The sequence below is a fragment of the Scophthalmus maximus genome, chromosome 3, assembly GCF_022379125.1.
Source record: "Scophthalmus maximus strain ysfricsl-2021 chromosome 3, ASM2237912v1, whole genome shotgun sequence".
Lineage (NCBI taxonomy): Eukaryota > Metazoa > Chordata > Actinopteri > Pleuronectiformes > Scophthalmidae > Scophthalmus > Scophthalmus maximus.
In genome coordinates this window covers 23,848,834-23,872,473 of record NC_061517.1, presented here as the reverse complement: position 1 = coordinate 23,872,473, position 23,640 = coordinate 23,848,834, and the positions used below count along the sequence as shown (strand labels likewise).

The window sequence follows — 23,640 nt, the reverse complement described above, 5'->3', positions numbered from 1 at the left end:
CCTCCTTTACACCGTTCCTTGACCTCATGACGTTTTCCACTGAGGTCAAGGAATAGTAGACAGGAATAGGAGATAGGAAGGACAATTCGACCGCACCCCAGGCTTCTATGGAGACGATGATTCAGGTGATTGACGCCAGTTTTCTCATGGAGCAGAGAGAGAAACCAGACACACTCATACTGCGAAGAGGAGAGCACAAACAGGGAGGGGGGAGAAGAAGAGAAGAACAACATCACCTTCTGAATTTATCATTTTTACAGCTGTTATTTTTTTTTTTAAATCTACCTTAATCTGTATATCCCCCCCCCCCCCCCCCCCTCCCTTTCATCTCTCTCTCCAATCCTTCCATGGCTCTGTAATAGTCCCCTATGAGTTGTAGAAAGTGATCCCCCATCATGTTACCCTCGATTCGATGGGAGCGCGGTGTGATGTAAGAGTCCCCCGGAAATGCAGCCGGGAGTAAATGGAGCATAGTGCAACACTCGTGTAGCAGCAGGAAGAGACACCCTGTACGATGTGGGCATAGCCCGATCGATGAACATAACCTTTTGACGCGCCCGGGCGAGGGGCGAGGGGCGTGGCTCGTTTGTGAATTTGTGTGCGTGCGTCCAGAGGTTTTTTTCTCAGAAGTGGAAATCAAGCGCTGCTCGAATGCAACATACTATCCTAGAGTGAGGCTGAGAGGACCGAGTGTGTGTGTGTGTGTGTGTGTGTGTGTGTGTGTGTGTGTGTGTGTGCCCCCTCCTCGCGAATCAGCTAATCCATTATCATTCATCCGCCTTCCACGCTGCTACACATTGGCTTCAATTGCAGTCAATAGTGAAGCCGCTTAAAGCGTATTAATGCTATGGCTCTGTGCTGAGCGTTACTCCATCACGTCGACTTAACTTTGTTCCTAACCCAGTTTTTCCAATGCGCCGCAGCGCCACAAAGACACTTCTCTTTTGTGCGCGGGCACTAATTGAACTTCGCCTCGGAGGTGTCACCGTCGTCTCCTGCTTTGAAGAATAACCCGCAGCTCCTCCCCTCTCACCTCATTTAGGGATGAGCTTAGATCTCCAGAGCGTTTCGCGCATATGTTACCGTACGTGGCCATTTGTAATTGTGTGTGTGTGTGTGTGTGTGTGTGTGTGTGTGTGTGTGTGTGTGTGTGTGTCTACCCCTATGAGCGATGAAAGCAGCGCTCAGCAGGAGGCCACGGCTGTGTGTGACGTCTGCCACACCAACACTGAGCACAAGCAGGGGAAATAGTCGCACTGGGCTGAGATCATGTGGGAGTTGGTACTAATGTTAGTTACGCTTTCATGTATTGATTCATGGATTATATTTAGCTTTGTGTTTGAGGCGGTCGGAGGAGACGTTTTGCTGATTCATGTACATGTTTGTGACGGTGATGGAGCACAAACCTAGTACGATTGACTGAAATAGTATTCGTATTTGTACATTTTGGGGAACTATTTTTTCAACATTTTTTGATTTTGTTCAAGAGCACTGTACTATGTGTAAGTGTACTATGAAAAACATTATTAGATTATAAAATGCAAAATTACCGAATTGACCAATTTATAGTAATCCAGTATGAAAATATAGAATAATTTCACTGCTTTCATAAGTACTTTTCCTTTTGATTTTATGGCCACAAGCGGAAACAGGCTGTGGACAACAACGTCTGACACATAATCACCTTTTGAGTTGATGCGGCAAACCAGACTGTGTTTATCTCACTGTTAAAAACAACGCTGACGAGAGCAGAGACAGCGAACGAGCTTTAAGTCAATGCCACTAAGACGTTTTTCACAAAAGTAACATTTGGAATACAGGACTTTTACTCGTAACAATGGGGGTTTTTTGCATTTGGATATGTCAGCTTTGAAACACCACTGGTGTCTGAGACTCCGCCATACATGTGACTATAACTAGCAACGGTAGTTTTATTCTCTGTGAAAAAGAAGCTCAGCGGCCTACCCCCCACACAAACATCTGTCTTTACGCAATCTCATCATGTTTGCAGTCTGTCACAGAATGTGAGTCTGCCCTGAGAAAAAGCAGAGGCCATGTCACATTGACAGCTCGTCTCCCCCTCCCAACTGCCTAGCAACCTGAAAAACAACAACAACACCAACAACCACAATTCTTCGGTATACAGTTGTCTACGGAGCCCAGTGAATTTCCCTCCATTGTTGAGCAGTACACGCCTCTTTTTGTTGATGTCTGAAGCTCTTCATTTGTTACATGCCGAGTTGCCCGACCACAACCCAAGGAATTACAAGAGGAAAGAAACATGGCTTGGCGGGATATATTACATAACGAGAAATGCAAACCGGGCAACAAATGGGTCAACACGGCCGACGTTTTGCGCAGATCGAATTCGCCCCGGGAGATGAAGTGTCCGCCTGCAGGGTGGTCTCTCACGTGCACTTGGATCGCGGAGTGTTTCCTGCAAATCCACAGGCCCTGCAAAATGTTGCCTAGTGCCTGGATTGCAAACTCTCCCCTCTTGCGTCAGCCCTGGAACAAACCAGGCTTTTGCATCATGGCGACTGCCGCGTCTTTGAAAATAGACGATTTGTCAAGCAGCACCTACAGTCACATCCTCCCGACCTGGCAGTTTCGTCCCACGCACACTCTGGAGCAGGCTTGGCGCGATCTGGAGGGGAACCGCCACAGGGAGGAAGAGGCTTCCTTTTGGAGTGTTAACAACTACGCTGCTGTGCCCGAATCTGAGTTCGCCCCCCAGCTTCCCGCTCTCTGCACATGACGGGTGTGAGATGTGGCTTTGGACACACAACTGTCAGTTTGTGTGCGTCAAGTTTTATTTCTCGAGCACGAAAAATGCCACTCTTCTCTCTTCCGCTGTGCTTTGTTGTGTTTTGTTATTTTTTGCTGAAAAAAAGTCAGTGAATGAAAAATACCTCAGGATGCCCTCCTAGGGGGTTTTTACTTATACTTTTATATTCAGGCCCAAGCTGCACTCATATTAGAAAAAGGTTCTCTGTTTTTACGTCTCAAAAAATGCAGTCAGGGCCTTGTCAGCCCTTGCGCATCAATCAAATAGGATAACTATGTATCCCTCCCCACATAATACAGGGGTTTTCGAATAGAACCTCGGAAATACTGGCCTCAGAAGATATGGGAAGAAACAGTGGGGTTATATTTTCTTTAAATTGAGTCTAGATGGATAGGAAAAGGATTTAGAATTGCCTGGGACCTGTTGTAGAGGATAGGGGAGGAAGCTGCTGGTGAAATGGTATTTCTGCAGAAGACAGTTTTAGCCGCTAGTTTCAAAGCAAGTGCTTTATTGTAATCCAGACAGCACAAGTACTGTAAAGCCATATAGTGAGTAATGGAAGATAGTGCCCCTGTTGAAGCCTTTACTTTTGGCTTTGCTTCGATTACTTCACTACTTTACACATTCACAATGTCTGCAAGACGCATATGTCTTTGTGGCTACTACACAACAAGGGTTTGCACTCCTCCCGGAGGACTCCAAGCAGTCGAGAACAAAACTACACAAGGGAATAAAATTGAGGCCTTCTTCCCGAAGACATACACTTTACGCTTTTGCTCTCAATAATGCCTATCCCATAATACTTCTCAGCAGGGGTCGACCGCTTATCGCCCTGGCCGATTATCGGCGCCGATATTCATAATTTTTATGATTATCGGTGCCTTTGTCTCTCCAACTGCTGATCATGTCAGTACTTTTCTTAACAAAGGTTTTTTTATAGACTTTCTACAGTGTCCCGTATGCTGTGGAATTCTGTGATTTTCCACTGAAACTTAAGTGAAAATTGTGTGGCCTTAGTCGAGGCTGTCCACCGTTATCAGACCCAAGCTTCTTTACAGTTTCCTTGTCCTGAAGAACTCTCCCGACGGTCGGAGGAACCCTAGCACTGTTCTGCCCGTACCTTCACAGCGCATAATTGGCCCGTCTGTCCTGCAACGGAGTCCTGACCAGTGTGTGTGTGTGTGTGTGTGTTTCTCTGTATTTCCCTGCAGGCTTTGAGCTGCTGTATCAGCCGGAGGTGGTGAGGCTCTACCTGTCTCTGCTCACGGAGAGCCAGAACTACAACACCTTGGAGGCCGCTGCTGGCGCTCTGCAAAACCTCAGTGCTGGACAGTGGACCGTGAGTCCAGGGATGGGGAGGGTACAATACCAACACAATGTCTGTCTCTCTCTGTCTGTCTTGTAGGTTTTTTAAAATTCATATTACATTTTATTTGCATCTATCGTCATTGTTGTCCTTTGAATGGCATATATTTTGGCTGAATTGGAGCAAAAACATCCAGTTGGATTAAAAAGGAGAATAACGGCCTGCAAAGGTGCTTTAACCTCAGAGTGGTGTAAATCCACTGTATCTCTGCAAACCATATAGCAACTGTTTAGAAGTAAATCTTGAGATAGAGGCACAAATGAACCAGGCAGCAGGCCGTTCACACCGTAAAATCTATCAAAAATCGATTGCCGGGATGGTTGGGGACTGCAAACCAGAAAAAAACATTCTGCCAATGTTGACAGACCATAACAGCCAGATATCGTTGAGCATGTGAAAACAGAATAATGGAAAGAAAAATAGAATCTTAAAAAATATTTATAGATATATACGTATGGTAGATGCAGTCTGTTTTTCTTTAATACCTTTCTTGGTTGGGACCTTCCATCTAACAGTTGGTGGGATTCAGTAACTAGATAGGGGCTTGATAACCAATGTACGTCACACTCCTCATCTCTGGTGGACGTTTGCCTCCGATGACGGATGATATGAGAGCCACTGCAGCCAGGTTCGGACATTTATCCCCATTAGAGTGGCCGCGGAGCTGCTGCCTGTCTGGCTTGCAGGCGACAGCGAGTTATCAACAGGCCAAGTCCGTTTTTCAGAAGCGAGTTTACGCGCGGCACCTCAAGCAAGCAGTCACTTTATTTTTTTAAATTTTTTAATCAGGCGAGCTGTATTCAGCCCACGGCGGCATTATCGCTGCAACGCTTCTCTCAACACCCATGCGTTAGAGTGTAAACCCCTCGGTTCTCTGAATTCATCAGCAGCAGCCTTGCCTAGCTCCGGTGGAAAGTTGCATGGGTTACCATCCGGCCCCGGGTCTCACATTTAGTGTTCTGAATAATTCACGAGTAGTGATTTTGAGCTACGGTGAGCATTTTGAGGAGAAATCCTTCTTTCCTTTGGTGTTTTTTTTCTTTTTCTTGTTCTTCCCCCTTTTGAAGCAGATCAGAATTCTTGGCCAGGCTCAGGAACCTGCAGGGCCACTAAACCGCCACACTCTCACATGTGCTATCTGGACAAAAGCGTGTCCCTGCTCCTTGGGAGGATATGAGAGCTTCTTCTTTTAATCCTCCCTCATTCGTCTACCGCTGGATTTGACCTGTGTTTTTCTGAGGCTCACCGCTGCCACCTAGTGTTTCAGGCTGTGCCTGTCCTCTGCGTAATTACATCTCTGGGGGTGTCAGGTCTTGGAAGGGAGACGCTTTTATGTAAAACTTAATGTTTCATGTTACAAAAAAAATGAGATGTAAAATCTACTGATGTTTAAATCAAGACAAATTATATCACATGTCCATTCAGAGCCCCGCTGTGCAGTGTCGTGAATTAGTCAAGACCAAGGAGCAGCGCCGGGCTGTCTCGTAGTTGCTGAGTGAAGGATTCCAAAGTAAAAGATCCTCGACTGGAGGCGACCTGGACTCCCCCCAGATGTCGGACAGGATGTTATTCGTTCACCAGGCCTACCCTTGTGGTTGAAGGTTGACGTTGTACAAAATGGAGTCACAACATTCCCTCTGTCTGCCCTCCAGTGGTCCAATTACATCCGAGCCACGGTCCGTAAGGAGAAGGGCCTTCCCATCCTGGTGGAGCTGCTGCGCTCCGACTCCGACAAGGTGGTCCGAGCTGTGGCCATCGCGCTGCGCAACCTGTCCATCGACCGCCGCAACAAGGACCTGATCGGTACAAAAAACACAAGCCTTTAGATACCATACCACACGAACATCAGACAGCGTTTCATTTCAAACAAATATAGTGGACACCCTTATTTTTTTATTATTTTTTGCTTTGCCACTGCAATAACAATAAGAGTCAAAGGCCTATGACCAGTATAGTTTCTTAAAGCATAAGTTCAAAACTTCTTTCTTAAAACAATTCTCAAGGATGACTTATTGGCTGTAATTATGCCTACTGAAATATTGTCAGAAATCTTATTGCAAGAAATGGGGGACACAATCTACAATCCTTGCAAAGAAGCACTTAAATGTTCAGCCAAGCCCTGCCCTACACTGGAATTGTGTCGGAAATTAGAGAAATTTCTCATTGAACAATCAAGCGTATTAAACTGTATTTTTCTCAGAACTATCGCCTGCTTCCCCTTACAGGAAGCTATGCCATGCGGGACCTGGTGAGCAACCTGCCCAGCGGTCAGCAACGACCGGCCAAGAACCTGGAGGAGGACACCGTGGTCGCCATCCTCAACACAATCCACGAGATCGTCACCGAGAGCTCTGAGAACGCCCGCTCCCTCATCCAGGCCCAGGCCATCGAGAAGCTGGTCGCCATCAACAGGACCAGGTAAGACTTTGTGCGTCAAATGTCGCACGACTTAATGCAAGTTAGCATTAATGTTGCTTTATTTGGACTAAATTAGGGCGTAAATTTATTTAGTTATGTTTATGGATTGATTTTTCAACTCTTTTTTACACATGGATGAATCCAATTACACAATGGCAGAACCTTTTGGCTTTTTAATTACAAAATATGCTGCTGAACAAACACCCGCTTCACCCAAATACTCATTGCGTCAAGTAATGATTCCCATTTTCTTGTAGCCTGGCATCACCAGCAGGTCTCTCACCTCATTATTCATTTCAAAGTGGCGTTATCAATGATTTACTGAAGTGCATCGCGATAGTCAACTGGAAAGAATTGGAACCGATCAGGACAAGCAAACGTGTGCGATAGTGTATCAACAAATGCTGTAAATGCTTCCTGGTTCATGTGATACTCTTGCGATACCAGATTCGATCGACCTGTCCACATCAGCAGCAGCCATCTTGGTTGTTTAACGAATGACTGGGTGGATTGGGATAGGCCCTGCTATCGTCTTTTCCCATCTTCTATTCCTTGACCTCAGTGGAAAATGTCATGAGGTCAAGGAAAGGTGTAAAGGAGGACTCATCGGACTTTGGAACATCAGACAGCGGCGCTCATATAATCCGACTTCACTTACACTATACCACGTAATATTATGCGACGGCGGATGTTATTGATGTGCGTCTGCTATGGTGAAACTACAAATCCAGAAAACATCCAGCATTTTTCAGTGTGTATTACCACCGTGTGACATCATATGTAAATGCTTCATAGTTAACACTAACTTACATGATGACTTGTGTCCCTTCTGGGTCATATTCATACTCTCATTCTTCTTCTTCTGATTTAATCTACACGTTCATGCATGGCGCGTCACATTAAATATCGCTGCTGCAATGAATTGTGGGGCATCTATTTCTCCTTTCCTTTCGCATAGGAAAGTCCAGTGTACCCTATGCTAAAGGAGATAGGAAAGGAAGCATTTCAGCACCTTTTCCAAGCATTTAGAGAATCCGAACAGCTCTTATCATGGCCGCCAAATACTTCAGCAGCGCTCCTCTGTCAGTCACCATATCAAACCCGCCCCTTGTCAGATTAAGGGCTGTGGTTGGCCCCCTGGCCAGTTTCAGGACGGGTCAAAAATCGCTCTGAATGGGAGGGAGGACGGATCCACCTGGGAGAGTGAATGAACCGGATCTGACTGATTGGTCTGGTGTCTTCAGTCACATACTGTGGGTCCGACAGTTTGTATTTGTTCATATTCATGTAAACCATGGCGGCCAAGTGTAGCTATACTTTGGATACATTATACATGTAAAGTACAGATAATTACAGCGTGACCTTGAATGCAATTTGCATCATGAGCCTTCATATTAGTATTCATGCAGGATAATGTAATGTGTCTCTAATGGCCCGAGCTTGGCTACCACAACACTATACTCTAACAAGCCCGAGCCCACACACACACCACTACCCACCACACATTAATTAACAGGCTTTTAGAACTGGAGGGCATTGTTATACAGGGGCGCCTCTGAAGTGGCTGCTTATACAAGTAAGTGATTAGTCATTCCTCAAAGTTCTCCTCAACAACTTGATAATGAAAACTAACAGACATTATGGCCTGGTGTTTCGAGGCGGTGTCTCATATTATCATGATGTCAGCCGTTTCCAAAATGAAGTGAGTCTGCACAACACCTCATTTAGGATCAAGAGCACTTCTCAAAGGCTCGTCGCTTTGTCGTGAAGTATTGATCATACAGAGAGTCAGCCGAACTGGCGCGAATATACACAAGGACCGAATAGCTGTGATTCCTCTCACCCCCTGCGAGATCAGCTCTCTTTGAAGTGAGCCCCCACGCCCGTGTAATTAATACCGGTGGCTCAGATGAAGTTAATGAAGGGAAACGTGCGATCATCTGACTATGAATTAAAAAACGGCACCCCCGGAGCCACTCAGGGTACGCGGAGTCTTTGACTACAGAGACTGATAGACACAGAAGCGGCGTGCCACCATCGTTACGCCCAAGCCGTCAGTGTTTTGGGGTCAGGTGGTGTTTCTGATTTATTTTCTTGGTCAGGTAATTTCTCAATTCATTTCTACCGTCCTGTGCTCCTTTTAGCCAATCGGCGCGCGAAAATAAGGCGGCGTCCCACGTGCTGCAGACGGTGTGGAGTTATAAGGAGCTGAGGAACGCCTTGACCAAGGACGGCTGGAACAAGAGCCACTTCCAGGTACAGAACCATTCTTGTTGTGTTGTTTTCCTTGACCTATTTGTGGATATAGAGTATTTTTTTGATTGAGTTCCCACAAAGATTTGAGTATTTTTGACATACATGATTAGTTGCATCATTAGGTAAAATAATGAGAGATGAAATGTGTGTATACAGAATGTGTATGGAACAGGGTGGTACAGATATAACATTTAAACACAATCTTTATATTCTGATGTTACTAATCACACAACTACCTATCTTCATCTGCCAGCGTGTAAATAGTAAATAGTCAAATATATTTTCAATCTTTACCAGGCATTAACAGAGAAAATAAACCTCTTCCTTGCACATGCACTGTTTGAGCTGTATGATGTCATGTTAACGTGCTGCTCACTTCTAGCAGCCCACAGTGACAGCCACTCCTAAAGCAACCAAGAATGGCAAGCCAGGCTATGACGACACCACTCTACCCCTGATGGAGAAGAACCAAGGTCAGTAAAAGAGTGTGTCTTTGTCTGTGTCTGCGTCTTTGTGTCTGGGTCTGTGTTTTTGGCCCATTTAGAGGACAAGTTGGTGGGCTTTGGAACAAAATACAAACATACCCACAAGGACTCTCAGCAAAATGAGAAAAGATTCAATGTTGTCCAGTGACAAATTTTAATTTGTTATTGGAAACAAATCCCATGAAAACACCAAAACCCCCAAAATGTCTTGCAGTACAGTGCCCGTGTTCACTTTAATAATGGAACATGTCACCCGAGTGAAACAGATGTGTTTTCATGGTTTTTGGAAACAATGGAGCTCCACAGCAGAGACAAATGAAATATATTTTCGGCTTCAAACACACACACACACACACACACACACACACACACACACAGTACTTTTTAAATTGATTTTGATGTCCTTTTTGCTTTTGGGCCACTTCACAGGATTTATTGACAACTCAAAGAATATAACTATTCCTACCATTTAAGAAGCCCTGGAAATGCAGTTAACCACATAACATGACAGGATTGGGCTCAAGGAGCTCATGATTACATTGAAGCCCCCCTGCTTAGCACATTGTTACTCTCATCCCTGTGTGGGGGAGCTGTGGGGTGTTGTATGTGTCGGGGAGGGAGGGAGGGAGGGAGGCTGATTTGTGAAGTACATTGGCCCAACAACAAACATCTCTTCGTCAGAGGAGTCAAAAGCATATAGCAGCAAATTTCTGTCCTGACTTTTTGGCTGCTCTATTTTAAAAAAAAATTTTGCATCCATACATGCATGCGGCGCTCATGCCTGCCCGCTCTGAGTTTGCATTGTTCAATCTTTGGCCCGAGAACCATCACCCAGGAAAAGCAGCAGCAGTTTTGGCTCAGTGACTCAGTGTGTGTGTGTGTGTGTGTGTGTGTGCGTGCGTGTGCCGCTTTTGTACAAATGGCATATGAATGCTTTTCAGGCACCAGGAAATGTGGCAGTGGTGATATGATACCTATGGATGAGCTGGGTCCAGGTAAGAGCCAGACTCCATGACTGTCCTCAGCCAAAGACCAGTTAGCTCCCCCTCTAATCCGTCTCCAGCTGTGATTCCACATCTCCTCTGCAAGTTCTTAGAGCGTTGCCAAAATGATCTAATCAGATAAGTCAAACCGCTGAGCACACTAATCTTGGTATGATGGCTTTGGGCCGAGCTTCAGACAAGACACTCTTTGATGCTGTGTGCAAGACCCCTCTCTTGACAAGATGTTTGTACAAAGCTGGGCCTTCATTAGGAGCTCCGCACCAAACGATGTGGGTGGTTCTCCTCTTAATGCATAATGAATACACACCCAGTATGTCATAGGACTGATTTCCTCTGCTGTGCACACTTTGAAGTGCAAATTCTCACAGTCCCTCTTTTCTTACTTGAACAAAATCAGCAATCTTGTGACTCCTGGGGAAAGACAAAATAAGATAAAAGAAAAGTTGTTGCCACGAAGAAGTAACTTTTGAGGGTTACGTTTGGTTTTTCACCCTCAGAGCCTAAGTTACCCTCTCAGGGTGTATCACGTTGGTTTACCTCCACGCCTCTGGGCCTGTATTTATCAAGCGTCCTAAAACATAGAGACTCATTTCTGAAGCTTTTTACGATGACTTTTATGTCGTCCGATTTTTAAATGAGACCTTAGTGTTGGTGAGTGTAATCAAATAATGTAGGTAACGAATTTATTGAGGCTTTATGTCATTATCTTATAATGATATTTGTGAATAGCTATGACTATAAGTAAATACTTGGAGCAACTTGTGCAATGTATGTGATTAAGAATGAATACTGTACATTAGATTTGGGTGCATGACCTACAGCATCCTAGACATCCCCATCCAATCACATTGTTTAAACTGCATAGTTTACCTCCAAATATCTGCATTGCTCTGCTATCAGTAGTTTTAATGAATAAATGAATAAGTAAATACATCGCCCTATTTCTTTTTTGTATGAATGCACTTCATGCTGAGTGGTGGAAAAGTGATTGAATCTGTGCGGGAGCTGTGTGATTGATTTATATCTACTAAAACTGATGGTTTTGACGGAACCAAATATATCACTGTCTCACTCGTGGTTAATCAAAAATATTTTATGAACATTTTCGCGGTGTCTCATCATGACTTTGGTGCGTGTCTCTACGTAGACTCAGCTTTTTTGGGTTACTCCTAACAGGTTTGGACATCACCGGTCATGAGCTTTCCCAACGTTTTTGGCTTTGATAGAAGTCATCTTGTAGGGCTTAACTCAAATAAATATATTATGCATCCCTCTGAGAGGTTTTAACTGGATAGGGCAGATCTCAGCTCGATAAGTGGTGGCCCTGAGCCAGAATATGTGCGAGCTCATCTTTTAGACAGTTATGAGGTCAGGGTCGTGTATCATCAAGATAAGACGAGCGTAAACGTAAAAATGCGGAGGCATCTTTAAACAATTTTTTTGTGCCCAACAACTTTGGTAAATGTTCCAGAGCCGCAAACATTTCTGCCGTTCAACACGGGTTAAAAAATACAATGCTCCAACTCAAACAATGAACTTTGTCGTAACTGTGACGTTCACTGAAATAGCATCTTTACCGGTGACAGGAGGCAAGCCACGAATACTTTTCACCTCAGAGCATTGTGGGGCTATGTTTGCTTTAACAACGCATGTTTAATGAGCTTGTTAAGATAAGGTCCACTGCCAACCTCTAGCGGCTGTGTACATAACTGCCGCCAGAGGTCCGCCGTCTTTGAAAAAACGACCACATAGGTCGTAATGCGCTGCTTCAGAAACGACCCATCTGGCCGTATGGGTCGGAGGACGCTCTCCAATGGTCCTGTCCAGACCTGGTATTAACATCTATGTCAGGTGATCTGGTTCGCAAGGTGCGGCTGAGCCAATCAATGGGCTACGAGGAGCTTTGCAATGGAATCAAGGTTGTACTCATTTGAAATAGCGAAAAAATGAAATAGTTCAGTGTATGGGAAACACTGAGAAGTGTAAAAATACGTTGGGTTCATCAAGCATCTGCAGCGGGTCAGAGGACAACTCGTAGCCCAGGACACGTCTGTTGACCCCGCTGAGAGGATGTGGCCACATGCGTCTGAAGCCACCTCTAAATGTGTCCCCGCGCTGCTTGCTTTCGTTCACACCTGATCACTCGCGACCGTAGTTAACACCAGGCGTGAGCGGCGGGCTTTGTGAATTATCAGGGATTATTGCAAAGGAGTTAACTGACCATTGTTCCCTGGCCTCATAGATGGTTACACCACCATCGACCAGAGGGACAAGGAATGCAAATACCAGGCAGTCGACGGCTCAGTGGACCTGACGGAACGGGAGCCATTAAAGGTACAGAGAGGCCTCTTTTGATTTTTCCCGCGGGGGATCAGGGGGGATGCGATAACGATGTCTCATTGAAATATTGTCATGTCCTATATCCTTGTTGTATGCGTTGTATCTCTTTCCTCCTCTCTTCATGTTTTCAGCGGTGGTCCTCATTAGGGGCTATTAATACCCATAGATTCGTTAAATAGGCTGGTGGTTGTCGATCTCCGTTGGCGTCGCCCGCTGCAGCTCAGCGCTGTTGGCCAGCCTCAGATCTGTGGGCCACCAGTTAATTGAGTGTAAGCTTTTGGCATCTCTGAGGTAATTAATCGGGGACTGATTAAAAGAACCGCCAAACGAGCGCTCCTCGCGGAGACGACCTTTGCCTCGACGGTGGAGAGACTGCCGCATTGTCAGGTGGTTGTCCCCTGATTATACATCCGCGTCACGCAGCAGCCAAAGTTTGTTTGTTGTCGAGCTAATTGGCAATCGGCCCTCGATGACGAGCAGCGGGAGGACGTCCAACGTGTCCGCCGACTCCAAAGTGCTTCCTGTAGTTTTACGTTTGAGCCATGTGAGTGTTAGATGATGGGATCGTAAATTGACCACAGCAAAGAGTCCAATTAAAGGGGCAGTCAGCCATTTTGGAGAAAGATTGTTTACTGCCCCTTTAACGTTAGCTCGGCGTATGTCATGGAGCATGGTCATAAACTGTCATATACAGTATCTGCTTCTCCATGCAGGTTCAAACTAACTCTTAAAAAAAGTGTTTGGAATTTTTACAGCAACAAATATTTTTCCATTGGTAGGCAGTTATTCAAGTTTTACGAAAGAAACAGTTTGTGTAAAATTTTGTGAGAATTTAGTATTTTATTTTGGAGTTTTATTTTTAACCTATGATTTTTCTTTGTTTGCATTTTGTCAGTATCGCTGCCTGTGTTTAAGCAAAAACTTCAAAAGGAAACCAAAGGTTGCCTCAAATTCAGAGCAACGCAGGAAGTTTACTTTCCCAGAATTATAGCAACTGTTGAATGTACTTGAAATGCTCTTGAATTTAACTCTTCCTCATTTCGTTAATGATAACCTTTTACACTTCATTGATAAATGATCGGAGGCACTTTGTGGGCTAATCCGAGGAATCAGTAAGTGAAACCTGTGCAGTGACACAACCTGAACATATTCAATAGTGTAGTTTTCGGTGGCAAGTTCAAGTGTCACATGATGTCATGAAGCTGCTCAAGAGGCTTTTATACCATAACAGTTACAGAGTTTTGACAAATTAAAGATGCAATTAAGCAGCTGACAGAAGAAAAGTAGGAGCGTCAGTATTCCACCTCGTGACCTCAGGGTTTAATAATTGTTTTTATTTTACTCTTCATTTTCTTTAGCTTAACTACGAAACCATTCGGAGCTCAAGTTATACCGTCGCATCTTGAGAGGGCAAATACTTTTACCACCAGCGCCGGAAGTCGCAGGACTAATCCCAGCTTGTGTGTCTCCAGAGTGCACAGGCCGTATAAGAGCTACCCCACTGCCGTCGTCTAAAGTCTGCCGTCTGTACACCAGAGGTGTTCCGCCCCCTTTGAATGCAACTTGGCTGCGTAACCCGCTCTCTTCCTCCTTCATTTGCATGTTTTGCTCTGCTGTTTTGTAATCACTCTGACTTCTTCCCCAGCTCTCCTCAAGGCAGGGAACTAACAACGGTTTCTCTGATCCTGGATGCATGAGAGTGTGTGTGTGTGTGTGTGTGTGTGTGTGTGCGTGCGTGAGTGAGTGTATTCCTGAAATGTATTGACCTCTTTTTGTTTTGCTGTTTTTTTTGTTGTTTTTTTTAACCCGTCCTCCTGTGGCCACAGAATGACACAAATAGGAAACACTATATCAGGAGTAACAGGCCTGCGGTCAGTCTGGTGGACGCTTGTGATGTTAAGCCCCAGCCTGTTGACTCCTGGGTCTAAATGCATGCATGGTAGGTCTGCAAAATGAAAGCACAACAACAACAAAATAACAACCTTCACCTTTCGAGTTGGATCGTAGCACCCTCTCTCATTCCCGTTCCCTCCCCCCGCTTGTTCGTCGTTTCCTTTCATCCTCACACCGTGTCACGTAGACCTGCTGTCACCCTGCACCCAGAGCAGTCAGCTTTTTTATTATTTCATTTTATGTAGAATTTCGTGTTCGCGCTGTATTTGAACCCTCTATATTTGGACAGACTCTAACCCTTATTGTGATAGACGGCCGAAACACTCTGTGATCTCGGGGTCCACAACTGAGGACGTGTTCTGAAAAATGGGCTTTTAGCCGCCAATCAGAACTCAAATATCAGGCATGGACAACTTAGAATCTAAGAAGCACACCAAAAATCCGATGATTGGAATAGGACCAGAACCAAAGCAAACAAAACGACAACAAAAAAACTAAAATACAGTGATTAGAAACCAAATTGAACTGCACGTAATTGGAAAACTCAAAAGTGAAGATAACAAACAACAAAACAAATCAAAAGGGAATCGAATAACTACCAAAATCCAATCATTGGAACACCAAAACAACCGAAAACGACAAGCACAAACATACTTATGAGAAAGAAGACGTCACCGAAAGAAGAAAAAAACCAATCAAAACCAAAACCAGACCGAAACATAAAAACAGAAACTTAAAAAGTAAAGAGGACACATGGTACTGCCTGCATGGTGATATGACGAGAACAGAGAGTTGTGGTCGACGAGCGTCGGCCCGTGCACTGCCTTTGATTCTAGGGCTGGGCGATATGGCTGGAAACTGTACCGCGATATAAGTGTTTCATATCGGTCCATATCGATAATTATCGATCATTTTTATGACATAAGAAACACAAACACGAGCCAACGAGACGGCGCGACCAAATAGTGATACTGTTACATGATTGGCTATTAGGCGTGTCACTCCATACGTTGCTAGGTACCAGAGGACGAGTGCCGGCGTATCTAGCGGCCGGCGTAGCTAGACTCTTTGCTCCGGTTTCTTCCAACGAGGAAAAAAAAATGTATCGATACGTTCTATCGAACTCATTTTCTATTGATATTGGTTGCGTGTCAATCGCGATACATATCGTTATCGTTTTATCGCCCAGCCCTATTTGATTCCCCCGCTCCCACCAGAATCCCAACTGATTCAGGGTGGGGGGGTTTCATCGTGAAACTTTTCCCCACCTAACCCATGTTGCACATACTTGCATGTGTAGATTGAAGGAACGACGTTCCAAAAATTTGGATTACAAGATTGTTCATGACAGAGAAAACGTCTGAAATGCACCTGATGCTGGTGTTTCATGTAACAGAATGCCAGGGTGGTTTTTGATCAAATATGACGTATGTGTTGTAGTCTAATTGACCGTTAACTAGACTCCTCCCTCAAACAACCGTACGGCATAGAGGGCCTGTCAAGCTTGGGATTTTTTTCCTATTATTGAAGCAGTTTGCATTGAGCGACACGTTTCATTTCAAAGAGTGTGCTGCCTTTTTCTCAAGCTTTTCCAAAATTCCATACCACAAGAGCAAAAGTATGGAATCCAGAAGTGGAATAAACCTGCTCTAGCTTAAGATGCAGTCAAGGATATGCACATCTTCTTTTGCAGCGTTCATATGGAACTTGTGAGCTTGTGGTTATGACATGGGAAGTCCCATACTTGGTATGCTTGGCGACAGCAACACGGATGCGGAGAACGTAATACAAAGGCATAATGTCAGAAGGAGAGAAGCTGTTGTGTATATCGTCATTTCCCGCAGACGTATTATAAGATTACTAAATATCAATTTACCACCCAATGGAAAATGAACTACCCTGGCCTCTGCCATTTCTGAAAATGTTATCAAACATGTCACGACCTGTGAACATGTGAGTGAAATTCATGTGAGGTCCAAGGTCGTGAATACCATAAGAGGAGGGCGTTCATATCATATGGACTCTTCTCGTGACACAATAAACACATCACATCTTCTCTGTCCTGCAGCCACAACAAAACTCATCACCCCAAAATTGCATTGTTTGCAATTGCTTATAATATAGCTTACTAGGTACAATACAGAAATACGTCTTCTATGTGGATCATCAGTTGTTGAGGGTGCTGACTATTTCCTGGCACATGCATCTAACCTGTCTTTTATCAATTTGAAAACACAATGAAAATGTCACTAGATACAGTAGTTTAAGATACAGTTGATAACAAAATTCCCAGAGCAAAAGTTTTTCGTTTCAGCCAGAAGTCTAGAAATGAAAAACCTAAAATCGAAAAAAATGGTGGTAAAAATGGACCCGTTTTTTATTATAAGCTGCGTGTGTGCCTGTGCAAGAAGGGAAAGCTTAGACGGCATAGCAACAGTAGCTAAGGGTGGCTGGGGTTAGTGAAGAGTCAATGCACATCCAAATTATCAACATGCAATTGTAAAAAAAAAAGAAAAAGAACGTGACATCTCTCTCTCTGTAATACATGAAGAAAAAGCATCAGGCTTTGGTCGGTGTTTACAATTCAGCACCAGCTTTCTGATTAAAGCGTACACGCAGCTTCACTCACAGCTTCCCCCGGCAGCCTTTTGCTCAAACTGACTGCAAATGATGAAGGGGTATTATTCTTATTCTCCGACTCTGCGGATGCTGCAGAGACTCAGTCATCCCGTAATGAAAAGCAGTAGGGAGAAGGAAAAAGCATATGCACACACACGCACACATACTGTGTGCACATGTACATATATCTCCTCTCCTATCTACATTGTCGTAGACACCATTTCTTCATTTCCAGGGTCAGGGCAAGACTATCTCAGATTAATAATTCATGTAAGGTGACTGATGGAAGCCAACATATACCATATAACGCGAGCGCACACAAATCACACATTGAATGCAGAAGGCAGTGATGTAATCTGAGGCTGAGCGGACATGAATTCAATTTACATACATTTTGAGGTCGTTGATTTAAATATTTCATATTCGGATTCACGGTATAAATGATTACTAAGTGGTTCCTTATGTAACTTATGTTCCAGTTAAGTCATGGGGATAGAAAAGCTCAGGTGTCTTTCTCAGGAGACGGAACCAAGTGCAATTCAGCAAAAAGATCCGTTTCGGTGAATAGAGCTACAACTACAACCTCAACTTTCTGTTGAAACTGTTTTTAAGAGCATCCCTCTGCAACCTAAAGCAAATTATCTTTTATTATTTTTCCAATTTATCATGCTCACGCAGCCGTGCTGCAAAGCAACGGTGGCGGTCACAGCCCACCACCGGGTTAGAAATCTAAATCCCTAATGTCCTCATACCTGCAGGAATTTTCATCGCAGCTTCAAAAGTGACTGTTTGCCTTTTGGTGTCACTGACCCGCCATATTTTATTGTCCAACTTAATGACTTGGAAGGCTGCCAAATGATCTGGGTGAGCTTCAGTAGTCGTCATTGTTGTATCAGCAGCATTTCTATCACTTCCTGCCTCCTCCTCCTCCTCCTCCTCCTCACTGCTGTTGTCCTCTGCTGTGCCAGAGGCCTCCTGTCATCTTCCTCTCTCAGTCATCTTTGTCAGTGGCCATCTGTCCAGTTCTTTCATCTCCATACATTGCACTATCATAGGAAATACATCACAGGATGACTTTTTCGTATCCATCGTAATTTTGCCCACTTCAGTAAAAAAAGCCAGGTTCAGGTAATGGTGACGACGAAACCATCAGGTAAGTGATTTCCATTGAGCACATGCGGGATTTCATCTTGCACACTTCAGCATCTGTTTTGCTGTCTCATGCCTCCATTTGCCATCTGGCCTGTCATCTCATGTGTTGACGGTGACGAGACTCGTCAAGTGCTGCGCTATAATGCCAAGTGATTGTCTAGCTGTCTTGTCTTACATAAGCGGAATTAAACTGGAGAGTTTCATTCCAAATCCACTGATGATGAATGTCGTTCCGAAAATGACTTTTTCTGTTTGACGTTTCAAGGGAAAAGGGAAATCTTTCTTACTGTCAACAAATCTCATGAAAAGACCAAAACCCACATTGACAAGTCCAAGTATTGTCTGTGTAGCTGAAGTCTGATCCAACTTATTCCTCTGTGCCATAGAATTTCACTAACAAGCGTACCAGTTGTTTAAATGTGCAGTAAAACAAAAAAATGGTGCAACAAACCTTTAAAGTCCCCCTCCACTCAAAAAAGTGTTTTTCTTCTGTTTCTGTCCTCTAAAATGTCTCACATTGACTAAAGGGACTGGTATCTGAGCAAATGTTGTCACTGTAGAGGTGTTTTCTGTGCAGTTTTCTGCAATTTGAGGAACGATATTGCCGCCCGCCATCTTGTTGCGCGCGTTCTTCCACTGGCGCGAGCAGCGGTGGCGGGCGGGGCCTGTGGGTTTTTTTTGCATATCGTGAATTTTCATCGTCTCAGAATTCCTCGATGAGGGAGAGTGTGTGGATGGTTTCCAGACCCATTTCAGAGTGGTTTTTTTACAAAACTTTTTCAGGGGGGTAAACAATGTTAAACAAAATATTAGGCATAGCAGATTATTTTTGATATACTTTAAAACGTGACTGGGGGGGTTCTTTAAGACATTCTGTGAGCGAGGTGGAGTGTTGCATGGCTGGAGAGACTACAGTACAAATGTGGAGTATAGCTGCAGCACCCTCGGTAACTGTAGGGACGGCACAACAGGTTGTCTTAGCAAACAGTTGCCCATTTACACATCTACCAGACTAGGAGTAACATTCATTTGGAGTCCTGGGTTTTGGTCAACTTGCAAACGTAAAGTCAAAATTCACTGTTTACTATAGCTCTGTTTTTGGCCTTTACCAACTCATGGGGGAAATAGCCGGTTCTTTAGCTGCGAAGTGCTCCTTACAGTTGTTCCGTCAGAGTATTTTTGGGGGGGTTGGAAACAGCTCCCTACTTTGGATGTGGACATGGTCGATTAGAGGATTTACTCTTCTTGGGCGGGCCGGAAACCGAAACAAAGAGCTGAAAGGTGCTAAGACGCTCCCTAGAGCTACGGGCAGCGGAAGTTGGGTGCTTATTCTCTGTGTGTTTGTCCATATAGGCAAATTTTCGCAAAATACACATGTTTTTTTTCTCCCACTGTTATTATATAAATGTTGCAGCTTTAAAGCTTTGTGTTGTCAGACGGAACAAATAGGCCCTGAGGATGAATGCCACCGTAAGTTCTTGGAGGTTAGCTGTTGAGAGACAGACTGACACATTCATTTTGGTCTTTTCATGTAATTTGCAGACAATAACAAAAGTTTATAATATTGCCAGCTCTATCCTTTAACTCTCAATGCAGTGTTGAAGTTTCAATTTGTCATTTGGCATGTCAGTCTTATTCATCACGTAGCATTTTGGGCGGAAACTCTTCATTAATTGTTCTTGCAAACTCAAGAAGTGGTTCTTCTAATATTTTTCTCTCTTGTCCATGTGCTCTAGGCTTAGAATAAGAACAGAGCGCCACCCCAGCTAGAGGAGGACCTCTCATATCACCACTGCCATTTCACATGGAGCTTACCTCTGAAGTTGGACTTTGTACAGAGAAGAGGATTTCGAAAAAAAAGAAAGAAAAAAAAGATCACATCAGCGACTACCCAGCAGCAGCCAGCGTTCTCATGCTTTTCGGAGAAAATTTTCAAAAGGATAAAAAGTGACTACTCTTACTACTTTCCCATATCTACATTCCCACTGGACATCGTGTGATTTCTAAGTGTTGACTCTTGCTGAGCTCTGCGGTTGACAAGAAACAGACAAAGGGCCGGCGTCGAAGGTATGGAAATGTAGCAGGTCGGCGGCGTGAAACGAAGAAAGTGAATGGTAAAGCGTACGTGTGTTGGACGGAAACCTGTCGGAGAGGAAATGGAAAGTCGATGAGTTTGTTACATCTGAAAGGTGATTGTGTCTCAAATTCTGGAGGATTTTACTCGCAGTTTGTTGTCGAGCGTTTGATGTTTAGATGTGAAACAGGTTTGGGTTGGCGTGTTTGAAGGTCACTGAATGTTTGTTTTCAGAATGGTGGGATGGACGCGAGGAAAGGAAAAAGTCAAAAGGAGAGAAGCCGAGGCTGAGAAGAGATGCAGCATAGTGGGTGGAAATGTACGCCCAGCAGCCTGCTCTCATAGATTTACAATCCATTTGGTTCACTGTGGGTTTTTTTTCAAAAAGCAAATACGACAAAAAAAAAGTGCACTGAGATGCTTTGAAATCAAACATGGTTAACAGGTGATCGATTTCCATTTTAATAAAACAAAGAGTCTGCAAGTTGTGGTCTGGAGGAAGTGACAATGTGTGTATACAACTGACGGAGTAACACTTTTTGGTAACACTGCATTGCAAAAGTAAGACAAAATGGAGGGACTTTTCCGCTTCATTGTGGTCAACATGTATGAGCCAAGAGGCATGTTGACCTCCGGTCACAGAGCTGTGGTTACATGTGGAACTACTCCCGCTGTGAAGCAACGTGGTACACCGAGTTTCCTGGTTGGTTGCTCTTTGTCGATGATGTGTAGTAAAAAGGATATAAGGCATTTTTTTGTTTATATATGATTTGTGTTTTTGAAAAGAGAGAAAGACGATTGTTCTCTTGTTGAAAGGATAGATCTGAAAGATTTTTTGTTGGTTTTATACAAATGTATATTAGGGTCAAAACAAAACAAAAAAAAGGGAAAAATGAAGGAAAATAACACAAAAAACTACGGACTGCTTAGTTGTATATTAATAACACGTTGTTTGGAAAGCACATCTCATTTGACAAAGGCTCACCACGTTTGTAAGCGAGAAATAACCACGTAACTGAAATGTGTGTCAAATGTTGTCGAGTTATGCCGACGATCACTTATTTATATTTTGTATTTGTCCAAAAAAAAAAAAAAAAAAGGTTACAGAAATAACAAGTTTATCTGCAGTGTTCTTTTCTAAAGGCGATGGAAACATATGGTCTGGCAGCCCCTGTGTCTTCAAAGGGTCAGACAGAGGTAATGAGACAGACGAGAGATGGTGGTGTTAATAAAAGTCCCTTCAGTTTTCGTTTCCGATTCATTCAGACCACCGAACCCTGAATCCTCCTTCACAGGTGCATCTTAAAGAGAAATATTCAAGTCGTGAGCATGAAGAAAAATCTGTACAGATGTTTATATTTTGTTCTCTCCAAGTGCCAGTTTTTTTTGTGTGGTGTCATTTGGATATTATATTAATTCATTCATGTGCAGGGGAAGAGTAGAGATGGACGAGTGGAGCTGGATATTCAAGGCAAAATAAAATAGTTGCATCAGACTGTATAAATAAAAAAAAACATCAAGTTTGGTCATATAGTATATATTTTTACAACGTTATAGGGTGAGCAATCAAGATGTAGAAGGAAAGCAGATACGAAATCTTATTGCCTTTTTTCTCTTGCTCGATGAGACTACGTTCAAAATCAAGTTGTTACGTGTATGGTCTCCTTTTCCAGCCTCCTGTCTCCTGTTCCTGCTTGAACGGGGGACAGAAAGAGAGTCCAATCAGATTTGGTATCACTCATGCGTCATCGAGTTGAACGGCATGTGCCTGCATTGAAGTCTGATTTTTCTTTGTGGCGTATGTGACTTTATAAAAGCTTGCATAATTTTACACAGTGTTTACAAAAATGTACGTTGTGGTAAAAATCAATAAACTCCAAAAAAACAACAACAACTTACTGTATAGATTTTAATTCCTGAGGTTAATATAGTTAATATGATAATACCCAGCAAACCTTTTGTGTGTCCTCAGAAGTGTGTGCTCTCATCGGACGATGCCGAACCCTCACAACAACATAGACCCATATGACTTGTCTATTCCTGACTGCACTGTGCAGTACCACAACCAAAGGATCCGGAGGTGTATTTGCATGCACTCGTGAAAAAAAAGGGTTTTTTTGGTTTTGTGGATGTGCAGCACATTGTACATTTACAAAATAAAAAAGCCGAGCAACTGTGCTGTAAAATAAATGCAGGACGCGGACACACATCGAGTCAGGCAAACCTACCTGTGTAGATATAACTTGATTCAAGACCGTCAAAATAAAGTAACTGTACTACTCAGTAGCAGATGTGTTTGTACCTATCATGTGCCTTAACCTTTTCCATGGTATATAAAGATAAGTGTGTTTTATATAACCCCCCCCCTTTCATCTCTCCATCCCGTCCATTCACCTCTCTCCCCCGCTCCGACTGTGTCAAACCCCCCCGCCCCCTCCCTTTTTCCTCCACTCAAGTCACTCATTCATCATTTGTCCCGCACCCCCCAGCCCCGCCCCCCAATCCAAGTAGTTTTAGACTGTTGGTGGGTTTCTGCCTTGTATCACATTGTGTTATAAAACTTTTAAAAAGAGAGAGTCATTCGAAAGAAAATTGGTTTTGATTTCCTAGAGGAGTAAAGTTGTTAATGCTTTCGTAGCCAGCAGAAGCTATGCCACAGTGACAGAATGTATTATGTTGATTTTACTAATACCCAGAGGCAAATATTACGCTTGTTAAACATAACAGTAAAATACTGGTTTGTAGAGTATAAATTTGGTGTGTTTTCAATAAATCATGCCTGAAAAGAAACTTATCGCATTTCCCTGTGTCTTATTTTGTTATCAAGTTTCCTGTCATTATAGCAGCACCTAGAGTATAACAATTCTCATAACCCATCCCAGAGTTTTAAGGGGACAGTTCAACCCAAAATGACAAAAATGGAAACATGAATGCGTTTGCTCACAGTAAACAGTTAATATTGCAACAACTCTTTTTTTAACGTCTAAGCACTATGTGGAAAAACATGTAAATTTCAACAATGCAAAGTGGCAATTGTATGTTATACATGAATGATATGTACATAAATAATTTACATTAGGTATCAGTTTTCCAAGATACTTTGTATTGTATTAATTATATTAAATAACATACTGAACAATTATAGTTTTGAATGCATTGTCTATTGTCTATCTTTTTTACGCAAGTCTATTAACTGTAATTAATTGTTGATTTTACCTAATCGTTCTGTGCTGTTATTATTTTTA

General features: G+C 43.4%; 1 protein-coding gene across 16 annotated transcripts in view; it reads left to right on the top strand.

The window, feature by feature from the left end:
• arvcfb (ARVCF delta catenin family member b) overlaps positions 1-23,185 on the top strand; it is a 215,336-nt gene extending 192,151 nt beyond the window's left edge. For 8 of the 16 annotated variants that reach the window (XM_035639698.2, XM_035639697.2, XM_035639700.2 and 5 more), the window contains 9 exons: positions 4,000-4,127; positions 5,807-5,957; positions 6,380-6,572; positions 8,717-8,828; positions 9,211-9,301; positions 10,255-10,308; positions 12,560-12,651; positions 14,484-14,596; positions 20,058-23,185. In XM_035639698.2, the coding sequence (XP_035495591.2) occupies positions 4,000-4,127; positions 5,807-5,957; positions 6,380-6,572; positions 8,717-8,828; positions 9,211-9,301; positions 10,255-10,308; positions 12,560-12,651; positions 14,484-14,585 (923 nt within the window). In that variant the 3' untranslated portion in view covers positions 14,586-14,596; positions 20,058-23,185. The remainder of the gene's footprint in view (positions 1-3,999; positions 4,128-5,806; positions 5,958-6,379; positions 6,573-8,716; positions 8,829-9,210; positions 9,302-10,254; positions 10,309-12,559; positions 12,652-14,483; positions 14,597-20,057) is intronic. The other 8 variants (XM_035639699.2, XM_047330951.1, XM_047330952.1 and 5 more) reach the window with 5 other exon arrangements.
• Positions 23,186-23,640: the final 455 nt, after the last annotated feature.